At 36.6% G+C, this 16,220-nt stretch overlaps 1 protein-coding gene across 2 annotated transcripts in view; it reads left to right on the top strand.

Annotated features, from left to right (window-relative positions):
• The window catches only part of MOSPD2 (motile sperm domain containing 2), a 57,538-nt gene that overhangs the window by 21,473 nt on the left and 19,845 nt on the right, over positions 1–16,220 (top strand). For both annotated transcript variants that reach the window (XM_006161779.3, XM_006161778.3), the window contains exons 4-7: positions 3,345–3,431; positions 5,489–5,643; positions 9,208–9,268; positions 11,998–12,036. In XM_006161779.3, the coding sequence (XP_006161841.1) occupies positions 3,345–3,431; positions 5,489–5,643; positions 9,208–9,268; positions 11,998–12,036 (342 nt within the window). The remainder of the gene's footprint in view (positions 1–3,344; positions 3,432–5,488; positions 5,644–9,207; positions 9,269–11,997; positions 12,037–16,220) is intronic.

Raw genomic sequence — 16,220 nt, 5'->3', positions numbered from 1 at the left:
CTCCCACATTTTATTGATCACACAATTTCTTATACAATCTAACTACTTTTAATAGCAAGTTCAGCTGGTAATTTAAAAAAAAAAGCAGTTTTAACTTTAATAAATCAAAGAAATGCTAAGGAACTTTGCTTAAAACTTAAAGCCAGGAAACAGATTAGGATTCTGTTCAAATAGTAGGTACATGAACTTATTGACAGCTCAAGACAGGACAAAAATCTTTATAACCGGAAAACAAAGCCTAGAAGAAAATCAGCAATGTTTTAGTCAAAAGTCATAAAATGGTATTTCACCAGTTCAGTCTCATGTACTTAATCTATCTTCTGCTATTGTTCGATCTTCCTGATTAAATTCTGAGAAATATTCAACTCCAGACTTGTCTCTATGATGAAATTGGCCATTTTCTTAGTTTTTGAACTCTTATTTCTGTGTGACTGTATTTAATTTTCCTGGTATAACACTCACTCCCTTGAGAACTTCATGGAGATCTGGTCTGGTACTGGTAAATCCTTTCAGGTTTTGTTTATCTGAGGATGTTCTTGCCTTTTCTTCCCATATGAAGGATAATCTTGCAGAGTATAGTATTCTTGGTTGAAATTGCTTTTTCCTTAACACTTTAAATGTATTTTCCCATTCTTTCCTCGCTTGCCTTGTTTCCTATGAGAGATCTGCTGTTAGACTGATGGGATATTCTTTGTAGGTAATTTGCCATTTTTCTCTTGCCAATCTTAGTATCTTGTCTTTGTCTGTTTTGGTCAATCTGGCTATAATGTGTCTTGGAAAAGATCTTGGATTTATTCTATTTGGGGTCCTTTGTATTTCATGGGACTAGATTTTTGAGTACCTCTCTAGGTTTGGAGAGTTTTCTTGCAGGATTTCATGGAGTAGATTTTCAATGCCTTTATGAGTCTCTTCCCTTTCTGGGATGCCAATTACACGGATGTTTGGATGTTTGATGGTATCTAGTATTTCTCGTATATTTTTCTCATTTTGAGGGGCAATTTTCTCAGTCTTCGTGGTGTATTTTTTCTAGGCCAGTGATTTTTATCTTCTACATCTGAGATTCTATTTTCTGTATGTTCTAGTCTGCTTTTAATGCTTTCAAGGGAGATTTGGACTTCCTATATTATAGCCTTCATCTCTAACAGGTTCATTTGATTCTTTTTTTAAAGTGTGTATTTCCTCTTTTAGATCTTGAAAGAATTCTCTCACCTTCTGGAACTCGTCAGCTCCTTTATCCTGCCTCTTCTGCAGTTTATTGTCTCTCTTTTCTTCCATCTCTGTTAGCTTCGTTATTATGAATATTCTAAATTCTTCATCAGACATTTCCATGGTTTCTATTGAACTGTCTGTGGATGAAGAGTAGTTATTCTTTTCCCTTGGAGGAGAGGTATTTTCTTGTATTCCCATATTTCTTGTGACCCTGCAGTGATTTCTAGTCATCTGATGGATGTTATGTTTCTTCCTAATTCTTGAAGTTCAGTCTGAGCGGTCAGGAGCATACAGAAGGAGGTGATCTGGAATCTCTTTGCCGTTCCATTTTTATCTCTTTGTACAACAGATTCAGTGGATATTGAGGAATATGTTAACCCTAATAGTATTTGGATGTTTGGCTATGGCTCTCTTAGATCCGTCTAGAAACACAGTGAATGGAGATTGAGTAGCAGAGTGAGAAGATAAAAGAAAAAGAAAAGGAAACAGAGAGAGATTTTTAAAAAGAAAGGGGGGAGGGAAGAAAAAACAACCAAAAAAACTTTTTTTGGAAAGGTTTTTGCTACAGGGCACATGCGCTCACCAGAAAGACAGAGAGAGACAGAAAGACAGAAAGTGAGAAATCACCCCCCCCCATGGGGGATGGCCACATCACAATCCCTTCTCCTCTATTCTCCTCTTGGGATCTTGGGCATGCAGCACACGCGCCCGGCATGAGTTTAAACCACCGGGTCTGGGACTCAAACCGTGGTCGACTACATGGGAGTCCAGCGACATAGCCATTACGCTAACTGCTGGTCCCGATATTTTATTATTTTTAAAAACAAAGGAAAAAATAAAACATTTTAAAAATAAAAAATTATCAAAAAATGAGAAAACAGAGACAGAGGCAGAGAGAGACAGAGACAGAGAGAAGGCTAGAGGGGCTCCCTACCACTCAAGTTTGGGGGCTGGAGGCTGAATTATCAGTAAAAAATCTTCATTTCTCTTTTTCCTCTGAAATTGCTAGTGGTCAGGAACCATGGAGGAGTCTTCTTCTGAAGGCCTGCTCCTTGCCTCTCCCAAAGGAGTTTTATAATCGTCTTCAAGTATGTGAAAAATCCTTCATAGTAAAGGTTACATGTTCTCTCTCTCCCACAAACAAAATTAAGGAAAAACTGGCATCAACTACTAATTTCAGTTAGGTTTAAAGAAAGATTCCTGCCCTTGGGGATTATAAACTGTGGAGTGAATCTGAAAACTAAGTACAGAAGAGTCAACACACAAGTCTAGAGCAGATACTCTTCCCCAGTCTTAATACTATTAGAAGGATTCCATGAGAACAAGAATATCTTAAAAATAATGTGAATGGAAATATGAAAACTGTATGTAATTTCAACAAAAAAGATATACAAATCTGATATTTCAAAATCATTTTAGTATAAAATAAGCTTTTAAACCCAGCAGTATTTGTTTTCTTACATAGACTTTCTAGTTTGTGGTATCAGACAGCAGTGATATAAAGGGCATTGGGGAAAGATAAATCTTTCAGAGTTCTTGGGGAATTGCTTGTGAATGAAACAGAAATCTGTGTTTGCTGGCTTGCTTAGTTGGTCCTCAGCCTCACCAGACACTGGAGCCTTCTTTTGTTCTTACTAAAAGATCTCACATTTTTCCTTGAAGTATTTTCCATTTGTCCCAAGGTTATAAAATGAGTTTGAATCTACTGGATATCAAACTTTGTAGAAAAATACTACCTTACTAGAGAAGCATTCTCATTAATTCTGATTTTTTTTCAGTAATTCTTAGGGTATAATGTGGATATTTACTGGTGTGTTCTCTTGAAATTATCCAATAGTGATATTTGCTTACAAGTTATTATATGAAACAACCAAAATGTGGAAATTTGTCCATATAAATAATGGCTGGCATGGCAAGAGAAGTAGAGCTTTTCCATTTCTGTCAACCTGTGTCTTTTTGTAGATTGTTTCTTTAGTAGGAAGCACCATTTTTTATTGCCAGAGATTCTTTCCATATATTTGAATAAGATGTGTTTTTTTTTTCTATCAGAACTACTATAAAACAGTACCTGTACATTGAGTTTTCTCTTTAAGCCTCTAAATTAAAACTACTTTCCAAAGTTTATCACTTTTTAGATCTTACTGAATCCTCCATTCCTAGATGGCTATTGGAAATTGGTGGTATTTATCTCCATGGGTATGACAAAGATGGTAACAAATTGTGTAAGTATATTTTACTTATTTACTGGCTTTTCAATATTTTGAGATGCAGAGATCTGTCTTGCTGAACTACTAATCGGGAGAACTTTCTCTGTACTGTAGCATTCCATCAAATCTTCTGGGGTTCTTAGAGCCGTCGTCACTGATACTTAGTATTATTGGGTCATCGGGAAAGTCATGACATATTTTTGCCTAGAAAAACATGGAAAAATATGTTATCACCTTCCCTACAATCTGATATATGTACTATTTGCATTATAATAAAATAGGAAATAAAGGCAAGTGCTTTATCCTGTAACAGAGCCAAAATAATTTAATTCAAAGTTATTATCTTATCTCCAATATGACTGCTGTATTGAAATTCAACTCAGTATTTCTATGGAGAATCTTTTTGACAGTTGCCAAAGGTTGCTAAATGGATTTTTTTCTTTCCAAGTCTCCCACCACCTCCTTTTTAGCATTTTCCAAAATCTGTGTAATAATGGGAGGAGCAGTAACAATCATCTCTGTTGTTCAAACAACTCCCTTGTTGTGCTTTTCTGTAGCTTGCTTGCAGCAGATCCAGCTTGATTTTGTACAAGGGTGGGCCTGGCAGGCGTGGGCGAGCCCCACACTGAACAGACATCCTGTGCTTGTCTTGCTTGCCTTCTCTGTTGCATGTGCTGTGTCCCTGTTTTAACAGTTCTCTGCGTTTTCCTATTATTGCCTCCTCCATTTAAATTGTCTTTTCTCATTTCTCCTCTTTCCCCCATTCCCTAAAGTGTTTCCCAGGCTGTGTCCTTTTTGACCTCTTACTTTCCAGCTGACACAGACCCTTAGGGAGATCTCTACCACCTTGGCAACTTCAGCTACATGCACCCACCAGTGGTGACCCTACACCATCCCCAGGCCACGCCCATCCCCAGCTACCCAGTGACTGGCGCCATCCGGCCTTCAATAGGACATACAACTGAACTCCCTCCTCCTACCTTTTTTGTCTTTGGGTATTCCCCAGCTTGGGCCTAACTAAGCCTTGGCCTTCTCTCTTTTATAGCCTCAGCATGGCCCATTTCCCACCTTCACAAGCCAGTTCTTCAGTTCAGTCCCTAACTACTTCCCCTTTCCCTCCAGTTCCTGCACAGGTCATAATCTGTTGGCTTTCCCTTTATCTGCCTCTTCTGCTCTACCCTCTGTTACTGCCTGGGAAACATTTTAAAACAGGAAAATTGAAACTCCTTTCAGAGTCCTTCAAGCCCATCTCTCTATTTCGCATCCCCTCTCAGCACTCTACCACTTCCTCTTAGCTACCACAGCCTGTTTGCCTCTTAGTTTGCCATACCCTCACCCCCACCCCCACCCCTCTGCTGGGCTCTCTCTTGTCTTCAGTTCTCTACAGAACCATCAGCTTTCTGTTTTGTTCAGCACATGAAGAGCACTTTTAAGTTATTACCAAATGGGGTTTGTTTGCCTGTATTTTGTTGTCTCCCTTTCTTACAATTAAAGTTTATTTTCCTTCTATTCTTTTGGGAGAGATTTTTGCTATAGGGTGCATGCACTCACTGGAGAGAGAGAGACAGACAGAAAGCAAGAAATCACCCTGCAGGGGGGATGGCCATGCCACAGTCCCTTCTCTTCCATTCTCCTACTGGATCTTGGGCGTGCATGCCACATACCCAGCATGAGTTTCAAGCCACTGGGTCCAGGACTCGAACTGTGGTTACCCATGTGAGAGTCCAGCAATGTAACTGCTACACCATCTGCTAATCCCAAGGTTTGATAATTTTCTAAGAGAAAGAAAAATAGTTTACCTCCCTACATAAGGTTCCCAATTACAACTATTTCTTATTTAATAGAAAGATGCAGTTTTCATCTGAGAAAAAAAAGGATTATAACTTAAGAAAAATGTCAGAAGAAAGGATCTCTCTCTCCTTTATACACACACGCACACACACGTATATGTATGTCTATATGTATATATACACAAATATATATATATATATATATATATATACTCATGTATATAGTAATATTATAATTGCCATAAATCTTTTTCTTATTTTTATCTTTTGTTCTGCCTAAAGTCTGGATCAGGGCGAAGTATCATATAAAAGACCAGAAAACCATGTTGGACAAAAAGAAGCTCATAGCATTCTGGTTGGAACGTTATGCTAAAAGAGAACATGGGAAACCTATAACAGTGATGTTTGACCTGTCGGAAACTGGAATAAATAGCATAGTAAGCATTTTTCATGAATTCTAAATCACTGTTTATTACTGCTTCCTTCCTCTCTCCTGTCCTCCTTGGCAACCAACTAATGCCATAAAATTGAGCTAACTAACTTCTGATTGAGATTTTTTCCCTTGCATCATGAGTGAAATCAAACATTAAATAGGACCTGAAGAGAACTATTTGGTTCAATATTTGACATTAAAATTGTTGATTTCCGGGACCAGCAATTGGCTGGACTCCCACGTAGTCGACCACGGTTCAAGTCCCGGACCCGGCGGCTTAAACTCATGCCAGGTGCGTGTGCATGCGTGTCCAAGATCCCGAGAGGAGAATGGAGGAGAAGGGATTGCGGTGTGGCCATCCTCCCTGGGGGATGATTTCTCGCTTTCTGTCTCTCTGTCTCTGTCTGGCGATCGCACGCGCCCTATAGCAAATAAAACCTCTCTAAAAAAAAGAAAAAAAATTGTTGATTTCCTAGACATGTACCTTGTCTGATACACAAGGTGGAGAGGTGGGATGTGGAGGCAGGCAGGAACTGAGCTGATGTGATTTAACAGTAAACTCTTAGAGTCAAGCTAATAATCTAGAGCACCCACCTCAGTGCCTGACACAAACTGATTATTCAGTAGGTAGCAGGTAAAACCATGTACGAGCTTTCTTATGTTGCATTCATACCACATTTTGCAATTGCAAGATGTTCACATGAGTTTGTACATACAGCCCCTTGTGATTTTTTTGGGTATATTTGCTTGTTTGGCTTTACTTTCTACGTTTTTGGTTTGGTCTGCTTTCAAAACCTAATAAAACGTGATTTCGTCAGGTAGTTTTCCCAAGTGAAAAATGAGTAAAATATACCAGCCTTTCATTGTGACCTTAGCGGTAACTATGCACACTTCAGTAGCAACTGTGATCAGTTGGCACATTTAGTCTTGCACTTAAACCATGACTGATATTTGTGAAGTGGCATTCACATACCCACATAGGGCAGCATTCAAATACCTTTTGCAAATCCATTTTTGGCAAAGTCTGTTAAGAACCTTAAATTTATATTCGTACTCTTTGCTTAGTAACTAACTAATACCTGGAAATAAATTCTAAACACATGATCATGAGTACAAAAAAAGAGCATTGTATACTAAAATGTTCAGAATGTCATTTAAAATAGAGAAAAATTACAAAAACTATGGATGTCCAGTGCAGCAAAATGGTAACCGATGGCATATCTAATTGGTGGAATATGTATGGTTATATAAAATGGCCTTTATGAAGAATTTATAGTAATATTTAAGAGTACCATTTTGTAAAAATGAAAAAGGCTATATGATTATAATATACTTATATGTAGTCCCCAGAAAGGGGACCAAAAAAAAAAAAAAACAGGCCAGAGAGAATTGCTAAAACAGGGTTTTTGTGGATGAAAGGACCCCAGAATCTTTATTTTCATGTTTCTAATCTCTCTCTGAAAAGACCCCAGAATCTTTATTTTCATGTTTCTATCTCTATCTCTCTCTCTCTCTCTCTCTCTCTCTCTCTCTTTTTTTTAAAGCATCCAAAATCCTGGATTTTTTCCAGCTTAATTTCCATGCCAATGAGTTTTAAATTGCATAGTAAATCACTTCATATCCAAAATAAAATTGCCTAGATAAATAAATATTCCATAAAAGTGAACCATGATTCTGTGATCCTTTGAGTATCATAGTATCCTAATTTTTAGCCCCAAATCATGAAAAATAAATGTTAGTGTTTTCTGTTGCCAAATATACAGGCAGGGAATGGACTTGCACTGTCTGATGTTTTCGAGCTACTTTTATATATTTCATCACCTTTAATTTGTAAGTAAAGTTTATTTGCATTACTCAGTATTTAAGTCATCATTAATGTTTTAAAATACTCAAATCTGGGATCAACAGTTGGCGTAGTGGCTATGTCGCTGGACTTCCATGTAGTCAACCATGGTTCGAGTCCCGGACCCAGTGGCTTAAACTCACACCGGGCATGTCTATGAGCGTGCCTAAGATCCCAAGAGGAGAATGGACGAGAAGGGATTGCAGCGTATCCAGATCCCCTAGGGGGGGTGATTTCTCGCTTTCTGTCTCTCTATCTCTGTCTTTTTGGCGAGTGCACGTGCCCTGTAGCAAAAACCTCTCAAGAAAAAAAAAAAAAAGATAAAAATACTTGAATCTTCCTGAACATTTGTATGTGTGATTCCTCATGATTCACAAATTATTATTATTATTATTTAGTTTTGCTATAGGACATGTGTGCTCACCAGAGACAGATAGAGAAACAGAGAGAGAAAGTGAAAAATCACCCCCACTCCCCAGAGAGATGGCCATGCCACAATCCCTTCTCTTCCACTCTCCTTTCTGGATTTTGAGCATGCATGCACACACACCTGGCATATTTTCCAAGCTTCTGGGTCTGCAGCTAGAACCATGTAGTCAGCCATGTGGGATCCAGCCACCTGAACCACCACGCCACCTGGCTGGCCCTCACAAATGATAATGTCCTCAAAGATATCCTTAAAGATTCCACAGCAGTAGGGCTGGGCTATTTTCTTTGGCTCTTATTTAACTACAAATTATGAAACTGTGCATGGTGCATATAATTATTAGTTACAAAGGCATTATTATATACTAGGACTTATCCCATAATAGATACTGAAAATAGTTAAGGACACTTACTTTCAGTTTACTGCAAAATTAAAGATGGTACAACTCTCATACTAGGGATGACTTTATAGACATCCATTTTTAGAACAACCTGCCTTTCAGTAATTGTGATAGATTTAAGTTTCCCTGGCTACATCTTTCATCCAACAGTTTTTATATAATGACTGATCAGGATTAGTGATCAGCCCTTGCCCAGGGAATAACATGAAATGAAATGATCGATGTGAATAATAATCCTAATGACCTAATTTCCTGTGGCTGTGCTCAAAGCATAAAATAACCAGACAGCTGTGTTTATAAAGTATCCCAGAAATTGGAGTCAATGAGCACTTAAATATAATTTTAAAAACTAATTGTAGATTCCTAAATAAAAAGAAAGAAGCCAGAAATGAAGTAGATACATCAGGCCAATGTAATCAGATTAACTATGATGTAAAAAATTAATTAAATGTATCTTACTGAAGCTAATATGAGGTATAAAACTTAGGTTTAAAAGGCAAATATACCAGAATTTATGTACATATGCATTATCATTCCAATTTGTGAGGTTATAAACTGTATGCCTTTTTAAATAATTCTTTAGTATATTTCTGTGGTGATTGCATTTAGATCTATTTTTTGCCTCATTGCTTTAGCTGTGTAAAATAATGTAACTAGTATGAGGTAGAGTGAATAATTTTAAAACATCACTAAGCATCTGATTTTTTTAAACTCAATTTTAGGGCCAATTATTCTAAATAGTTTAATGAGCTAAAACCTTAATCCTTGGGAATATAAATATTTGTGTATGAGAATTTAATAGTTGTCTCATTTGTACTTAACAATTTATCACCTTTAGAAATGTGCAATTTAAAGTTCTATGATGTGGATAGTCTTAAAGATTTAATCTTTATTTTAGGACATGGACTTTGTACGTTTTATCATCAACTGCTTTAAGGTTTATTATTCTAAATACCTCTGTAAGTAATTTACTCCTTTATAAAAATATAACATATTGAAACTGTCTGAGAATTGTGAAACTTTATATTATTATAGACTTTCATTCCTGAAACATTGTTCTGATGAAGAGTTGTGTATGTGTTCATAAACATGTAAGTGCATATCCTGGTGGGTACAGAGAACAATTTTTTATAAGTAATTATCGTCCTTTATAATTTAAGTTCTAAACCATATGTATGACATCTTATCATACACACACACTCATTTGTACATAAAAACATATTCATTTTCAAGATTATCCCACTTTTACTATTCTTTAAATTTAGAAATTCATTTAAAATAATGTTTATTATACTGGTCTTTTTGTATGCAAGAACACATAAGCAACATTGATAAACAAAGTATACTATGCTACTTATTGCTATTTTTAAAATGTCATTAAAGAAATACTGACAATAATGCACTTATCTGAATCTGGCATTTGCAATTTGTTTGTTTTTAATTGTGGTTCTTCTATTAATGACCAGAATGAAGACCTCCTAAACCTTATATACTCATTTCTTGGTTTGTTGAGTTTATGTAAGGGGTTCTTCCTGGGGAAATCAAGATGCCAAACTTATAAACAGTTGAATTATTTCATCTCATTGGGTTAAAAGTGAAAAGTAGCAGAGAAGCAACAAGGCCATCAGAAAACGGAAATTCACAAATCTGCCTGGGCATATTCCTGACAAATAACACAAATAAGGGTCTTTTGAGATGCATGACTCAGGTGACACTAAAGCAGAGCATCTATAAATCATCTTACTTTGGCAAGTTTTCATATTACTATTATTTATTTGAAGTGAAGAACAGGCAAAAAGCATGATGGATATCAAAAACTAGCGCCACTCCCAATCCTGTACTCATCCCTTTGGAAAGATTATTCAGGAACGTTTGTAGATAATGACATAGTGTCTGATTTGGGAAACCTGTAGTATCTGCTGTCCCTTATATATGAATTCTTCTTGTATCTGGCATGTACCTTGATTCATCAAGGCTTGCCAAATTGTGCCAGTCAGTAGTCAGTAGGGAATCAGTTTCCCATGATATTACTTATTTCTCTCATGGGCAAAATGAAAATAAAATGTCTACGTGTTTATTGAAATTTCTAAAGAACTTTAAAGAATCACTTATAAATAGTGTAAATACCATTGTTGCTTTATAAAGTACATCCAAGATTCTTTTGAGGGAACTGTTAATAAACTCATAGATCTATATAGAGATGAGTGGAATGCTATTCATTTTAGTTAGCTAAAGATAATGTGTATATTCTACCTACATAATATAGTTTTTAAAATAATTATTTATTTACATTTATTTATTCATTCTAATTTGAACAGAGCAGAAGGGAGGTGGGGAGAGTGAGAAAGCAAGCCACCAGGTCCAGAACTTGAACTGCTGTCGGCCATGTGGGAGTCCAGTGCCCTTAACCACTATGCCACCTGCTGGCCCCCATAATATAGTTTTGTAGACCTTGACTTTGGGGACTCTTAAGTTCATTTTGTTTCAAAGTCTGTCATGAAACATACGTACAGGTTGAGCTTCTCTAATCCAAATATCCAAAATCTGAAATGGTCCAAAATCCAAAACTTTTTGAGCACTGATATAATACCACAAGTAGAAAATTCTACACCTGACCTCTTACTGACCAAATGCAGTCAAAATGCTGCAATATAAAAATATTGCATAAAATTTCCTCAGGCTGTGTGTATTAGGGGTATTGAAATGTATATGAATTTCATGTTGAGACTCAGGTCCCACTTTCAAGATATCTCATGAGATATATGCAAATATTCCAAAATCTGAAATCAAAACACATAAAGTCCTAAGCATTTCAGAGAAGGGATATGCGACCTCTATTATATCTTAAAATTTTGAGTCCAGATCTTTTAAAATATATCCCAGATGAGGACTGGAATATTAAGCACCAGGGTACCTCTGTATAGATATTTTATTCCTGACGTATACTTTACTTGTCATACATTAATATAACCACTCTAGGAGTTCTCTGCTCAGAGAGGGATGAAATTGTATTTGATTCATCTGGAGTAGAAGAATGAATTGGAAATCAAAAATTTCCCTTGATTTCTGGTTCTTATGGATAGTTAATACAGCTGTTTAATATCTTCATCTCAGTGTACAAATAATACTTATGTATAATTTGGAATTATTTTTTTCCTAGAGCTCATAATATTATAAACGCAGAGATACTTTTGTTTCTTAAAACACAATGATTTACCTCAAGGGGAGGAGCCAACTGTGAGACGAGTTTAACGATACTTAGAAAATCATAACAGAAATCATAAATTAGATATGGAAATATTTTTAAAGTTCAGTAGCCTTCAGCACTAATAGCACATGTCCCATCCAAAACCACACTTAACCTATCTTTTGTTTCTTTTGTTCCTTTCTGAAAACAGCAAAAACAGCAAAGAATAGGCTATTTGCTAAAAGACAGTGGTGATACATTATTGATTTCCCACAAGCCATCCACCCTTGTAGACCCCTCACCGTTTCCCGATGTTAATTCAATTCCAGCACTATTTATACGTCATTGAATTAAAACTCTGTCAACCAGCTCAGTTTTTACTTACATTTAGATTATGAGTTTTTTGGTTGTTGTTGTTTTTCCCCAGACCAGGTATAAATGATATTATTATACAGGTACTATGTCACTGGTTTAGTCAATGACTTTTTTTTCATATTTCAGCAAAAATGGTGATCTTTGATATGCCTTGGATAATGAACGGTGAGTGTGTTATTTATGTTTTCCTAAAACAAAATCACAGATTTCCCTTTTTCTTTGTTTTCCCAATTTAGTCATATTTCTATAGTTGTTTTTAAAAATGTTTATATTATACTCGGTGTGCACTCGTATGAGGCTGAAGCTAGAATTCTCCCAGGTTATTCTTAAGCAATCTGGGCTAACCTCTCCCTAGACTCTGGGAGTACCTGCTACTCTTCTCTAAAATTAGCTTCAAAATAGTCAACTATTTAGTTAAAACTATAGCCAGAGGCCTCAGTTTACCACCTATAGGTAGGGTATGTCATAAAACTTGCACATCAGCTAAGTTTTCTCATAGATTTAAGGTTTGAGGAAGAAGGTAGGATGAATCTGAAATTCTCAAATGACCCTTTAGACAGCCATGAAGTACTTTTTGGTAAAAATTGTTTTTAAAAGCCATGAGAAAATACTCTTTACAAACTTTAAAGTGATTATAAATTTAATACGGGGTTGTCAGAAAAGTCATGATGCATTTTTGCGTAGAAAAAAATATGCCATGTATTTTCTGACAACCTAACATTATTTTCAGAGAGTACACTTTCATTTCTATTTACAAAAGTCAACTGTTACATAGAAAGCAATAGAAAAAGTCAATTAAATCAAAACTTGGTTCTGTGAAAAGTCCAACACAGTTGTTGGACCTTTAGCTAACCTGATAAAGGTAAGAACAGCTCAACTTATTAAAATAAGGAATGAAAGAAGTGACATCAGTACTGACCTTACAGAAATAAATAGATAAGGGAATGCTATGAGCAATTATATGCCAAGAAATTAGGTAACCAAGATGAAATGGATAAAAAGACAGAAAGTACCAAAACTGACTCAAAGAGACTCAGAGTAGAAGCATAACAAAGGAAATTTTAAAACTTCCACAAATAAAAAATGCAGGTTCAATGGCTTCACTGTTAAATTCTACAAAACATATAAAGAATCAAATCAATCCTTTGCAAACTCTTCTAAAGTAGAGAAGAGAGACCACTTCCCAACTGTTTTATGGGGCAGGTATAACCCTAACACCAAACACTACAGGAAAAAAAAACTGCACTAGTGTCCCTAATGAATATAGATTTACTGGTCCTCAACATAGTACTAGTAAATCATATCCACCAACATATAAACAGGACTATATGCCATGACCATGTGGAATTTTTTTTGAATGCAAAATTGGCTCAGCATAAGGAAATCAGTGTAATCCATCATGTTAATAAAATGAAGGAATGAAATTACTGTTGTCCCTTGAACAACATGGATTTTATTTCAATAAATGTATTAAAAAGTACTGTATAGTACTTTACATGTTTTTTTCCCTTTCTTATGATTTTCTTAATAGCATTTCTTTCTCCCAGCTTCCTTTGTTAAAAGAATAAAATATATAATATATATAACATACAAAATATGAGGGGTCCTCAGAAAGCTTGTAGAAAATGCATATTGTGAAAAAACTAGGCATGGATTTCAGACTCATTTTTGCTCCGAAATAAACTTGTACTTTAATTCCCTTTTCCCATAAACATTTTCAAGTACCTTTGTATATGTTAATCAGCTGTTTATGTTATTGGTAAGGCTTCTGCTTAACAGTAGGCTGTTAGAGCTTGGGGAGTCAGAAAATATACATAGATTTTTCAGCTGTGCATAGTAGTCCCTACAAGAATCCTCTCACTTCTGGCACAAACTGCAAGTTCAGAATGTCCCCCAAGTCACCCTTAGACTTGATGATCCACTAGATAGATTCCTAAAATTCGCTGAAAGCTGTACTTCAAGTTTGTAACATGCAAAGGATTAAGAGTAAAACATAGGCCAGAGTCCAGAGAAGTACCAAATATGGGACACATTACTCTGCCAGCCTCAATGTGTGGCAGTATACAAGGAGTAGTGCCAACCAAGGAAGCTCACCCTGGCCTCAGTGTTGAGAGTTTTTATTAGAGCTTCATTACATGGGTATGACTGATGGCCCATGTGGTTGTATGTCTTTCTGCCACTGCTACCTCCCAATAAATCATATCGTTCCAGTGTCACTCAAGGCCCCAGAGAAATAAAGACCATTTTATCAGGCTTGAAGATTACCTCCCAGAACCTGAGAGTGATGAGACCTTTCTTTGAAAAAGACATCTGTACCACACAGAAGATAATTTCTTCAGCCTGATACAGGGCATCTATGAAAAATCTGAATCCGTGAACACTCATAGCTAATATTATACTTAGCAGTGAAAGAATACGTGCCTTAAACAGGAATAAGACAAGATTATCTGCTCTCACCACTTGTATTCAACATTGCACTGGTGATTTTAGCCTGAGCAGTTAGGCAAGAAAAAGAAATAAAAGGCATGCAGACTGGAAAGGAAGAAGTAACACTCTATTTGCAGATAACATAATCCTATAGGAAATTTTAAGAAATTCACTTAAAATTTATTATAACTGGGGCCAGCAGGTGTGGTGGTTAGGGTACTGGACTCCCACGTGGTTGACCATGGTTCGAGTCCCAGACCCAGCAGCTTGAAACTCACACTGGGTACATGTACATGCATGCCCAAAATCCCAATAGGAAATGGAGGAGAGAGGACTGCAGTGTGGCTATCCCCTTTGGTGCTGTGTGTGTGTGTGTGTGTGGGGGGGGTGATTTCTCACTTTCTGTCTGTCTGTCTCTCTTTCCAGAGAGTCCACATGCCCTATTGCAAAAATCTCTCAAAAAAGAAAATTTATTAGAACTAATAAGTTTAGTGAGATTGGAGGATACAGAGTCAAACACAAAGTTGTATTTCTCTACACTAGCAATGAATAATCCAAAAATGAATTTATGAAAACAGTTCCATTTATAATAGCATCAAAAAATAAAATACTTATGAATAAAATTAATTAAAGACGTTTAAGACATGTACACTGAAAACTACAAAACACCATTTTAGGAAATTGAAGGTGACCTGTATAAATCAAAAGGCATCTCATTCATGGACTGAAAGACGATGTTGTTAAGATGGCAATACTTTCCAAATTGATACAAATACTTTCCAAAGCCCAAGTGTCTTTGTCCTAAATTCATATGAAAATACATGAGACCCAAAGTAGGAAAAGACAGTCTTGAAAAAGAACAGCAAAGTTGGAGGACTTACATTTTCTGATTTCAAAATTTACAACAAAGCTGTGGTAATCAGAACATTACACTATAGGCATAAGGACCACATAGATCAGTGAAATGGAATTAAGAATCCAGATATAAGCCCTAAGATGGCCAGTTGATTTTTTTGGACAGTAGTGCCAAGACAACTCAGTGAAGAAGGAATTCCTTTAATAGATGGTTCTGGGACAACTGGGTATCTGCTTTCAAAGGAATGAATTTGTACCCTGCTTCACATCATATAAGAATTATCTGAAAATGGACCAGAGTGCTGAATGTAAAAGCTGAAACCATAAAATTCGTAGAAGAAACCACAGGAGAAAACATTTGTGCCTAGATTAGGCAATAGTTTCTAAGATATGAGACCAAAAGCACAGAAGCAAAAGAAAGAAACAAAATATGATACATCAAAGTTCATTAAAATTAAAAGTGTTTTGGCCTAGCCTCTGGTATAGTCAGTAGCATACTAGATTGTGGAGCTGGAAGCTACATGCCAACCACAGTTCAAGTCCCTGGCCCAGTCAGCCTGAAAACATACCAGGTGTGTACACACATGCCCATGGTCCTAGTGGGCTGGGAGACTAAAGGAAGGGTATCATGGTGAAGGGTGAAAGGTACTTCTCTCCCCTCTCACCCTTATGCATGCACAAGAATTTTAAAAAGTTAAAGACTTTTGGGCTTCTAAGGATACCATTAAGAAAGTGAACAGATAACCCTCGGAACAGAAGAAATCCTTTACAGATCATAATCTAATAAGGGACTTACACCTAGAAGATATAAAGAACTCTTTTTTTTTTTTTGGAGAGGTTTTTGCTATAGGGCGTGTGCATTCGCCAGAAGGACAGAGACATAGAGAGGTAGAAAGCGAGACATCACCCCCCAGCGGGGATGGCCACGCCACAATCCCTTTGCCTCCATTCTCCTCTCGGGATCTTGGGCATGCACACACATGTGCCTGGCATGAGTGTAAGCCATCGGGTCTGGGACTCAAACCGCAGTCAGCTACATGGGAGTCCAGCAACATAGCCATTACGCT

The sequence above is a fragment of the Tupaia chinensis genome, unplaced genomic scaffold (assembly GCF_000334495.1).
Source record: "Tupaia chinensis unplaced genomic scaffold, TupChi_1.0 Scaffold139055_1, whole genome shotgun sequence".
Classification (NCBI taxonomy): domain Eukaryota; kingdom Metazoa; phylum Chordata; class Mammalia; order Scandentia; family Tupaiidae; genus Tupaia; species Tupaia belangeri.
This window is presented reverse-complemented; position numbering and strand designations above follow the sequence as displayed.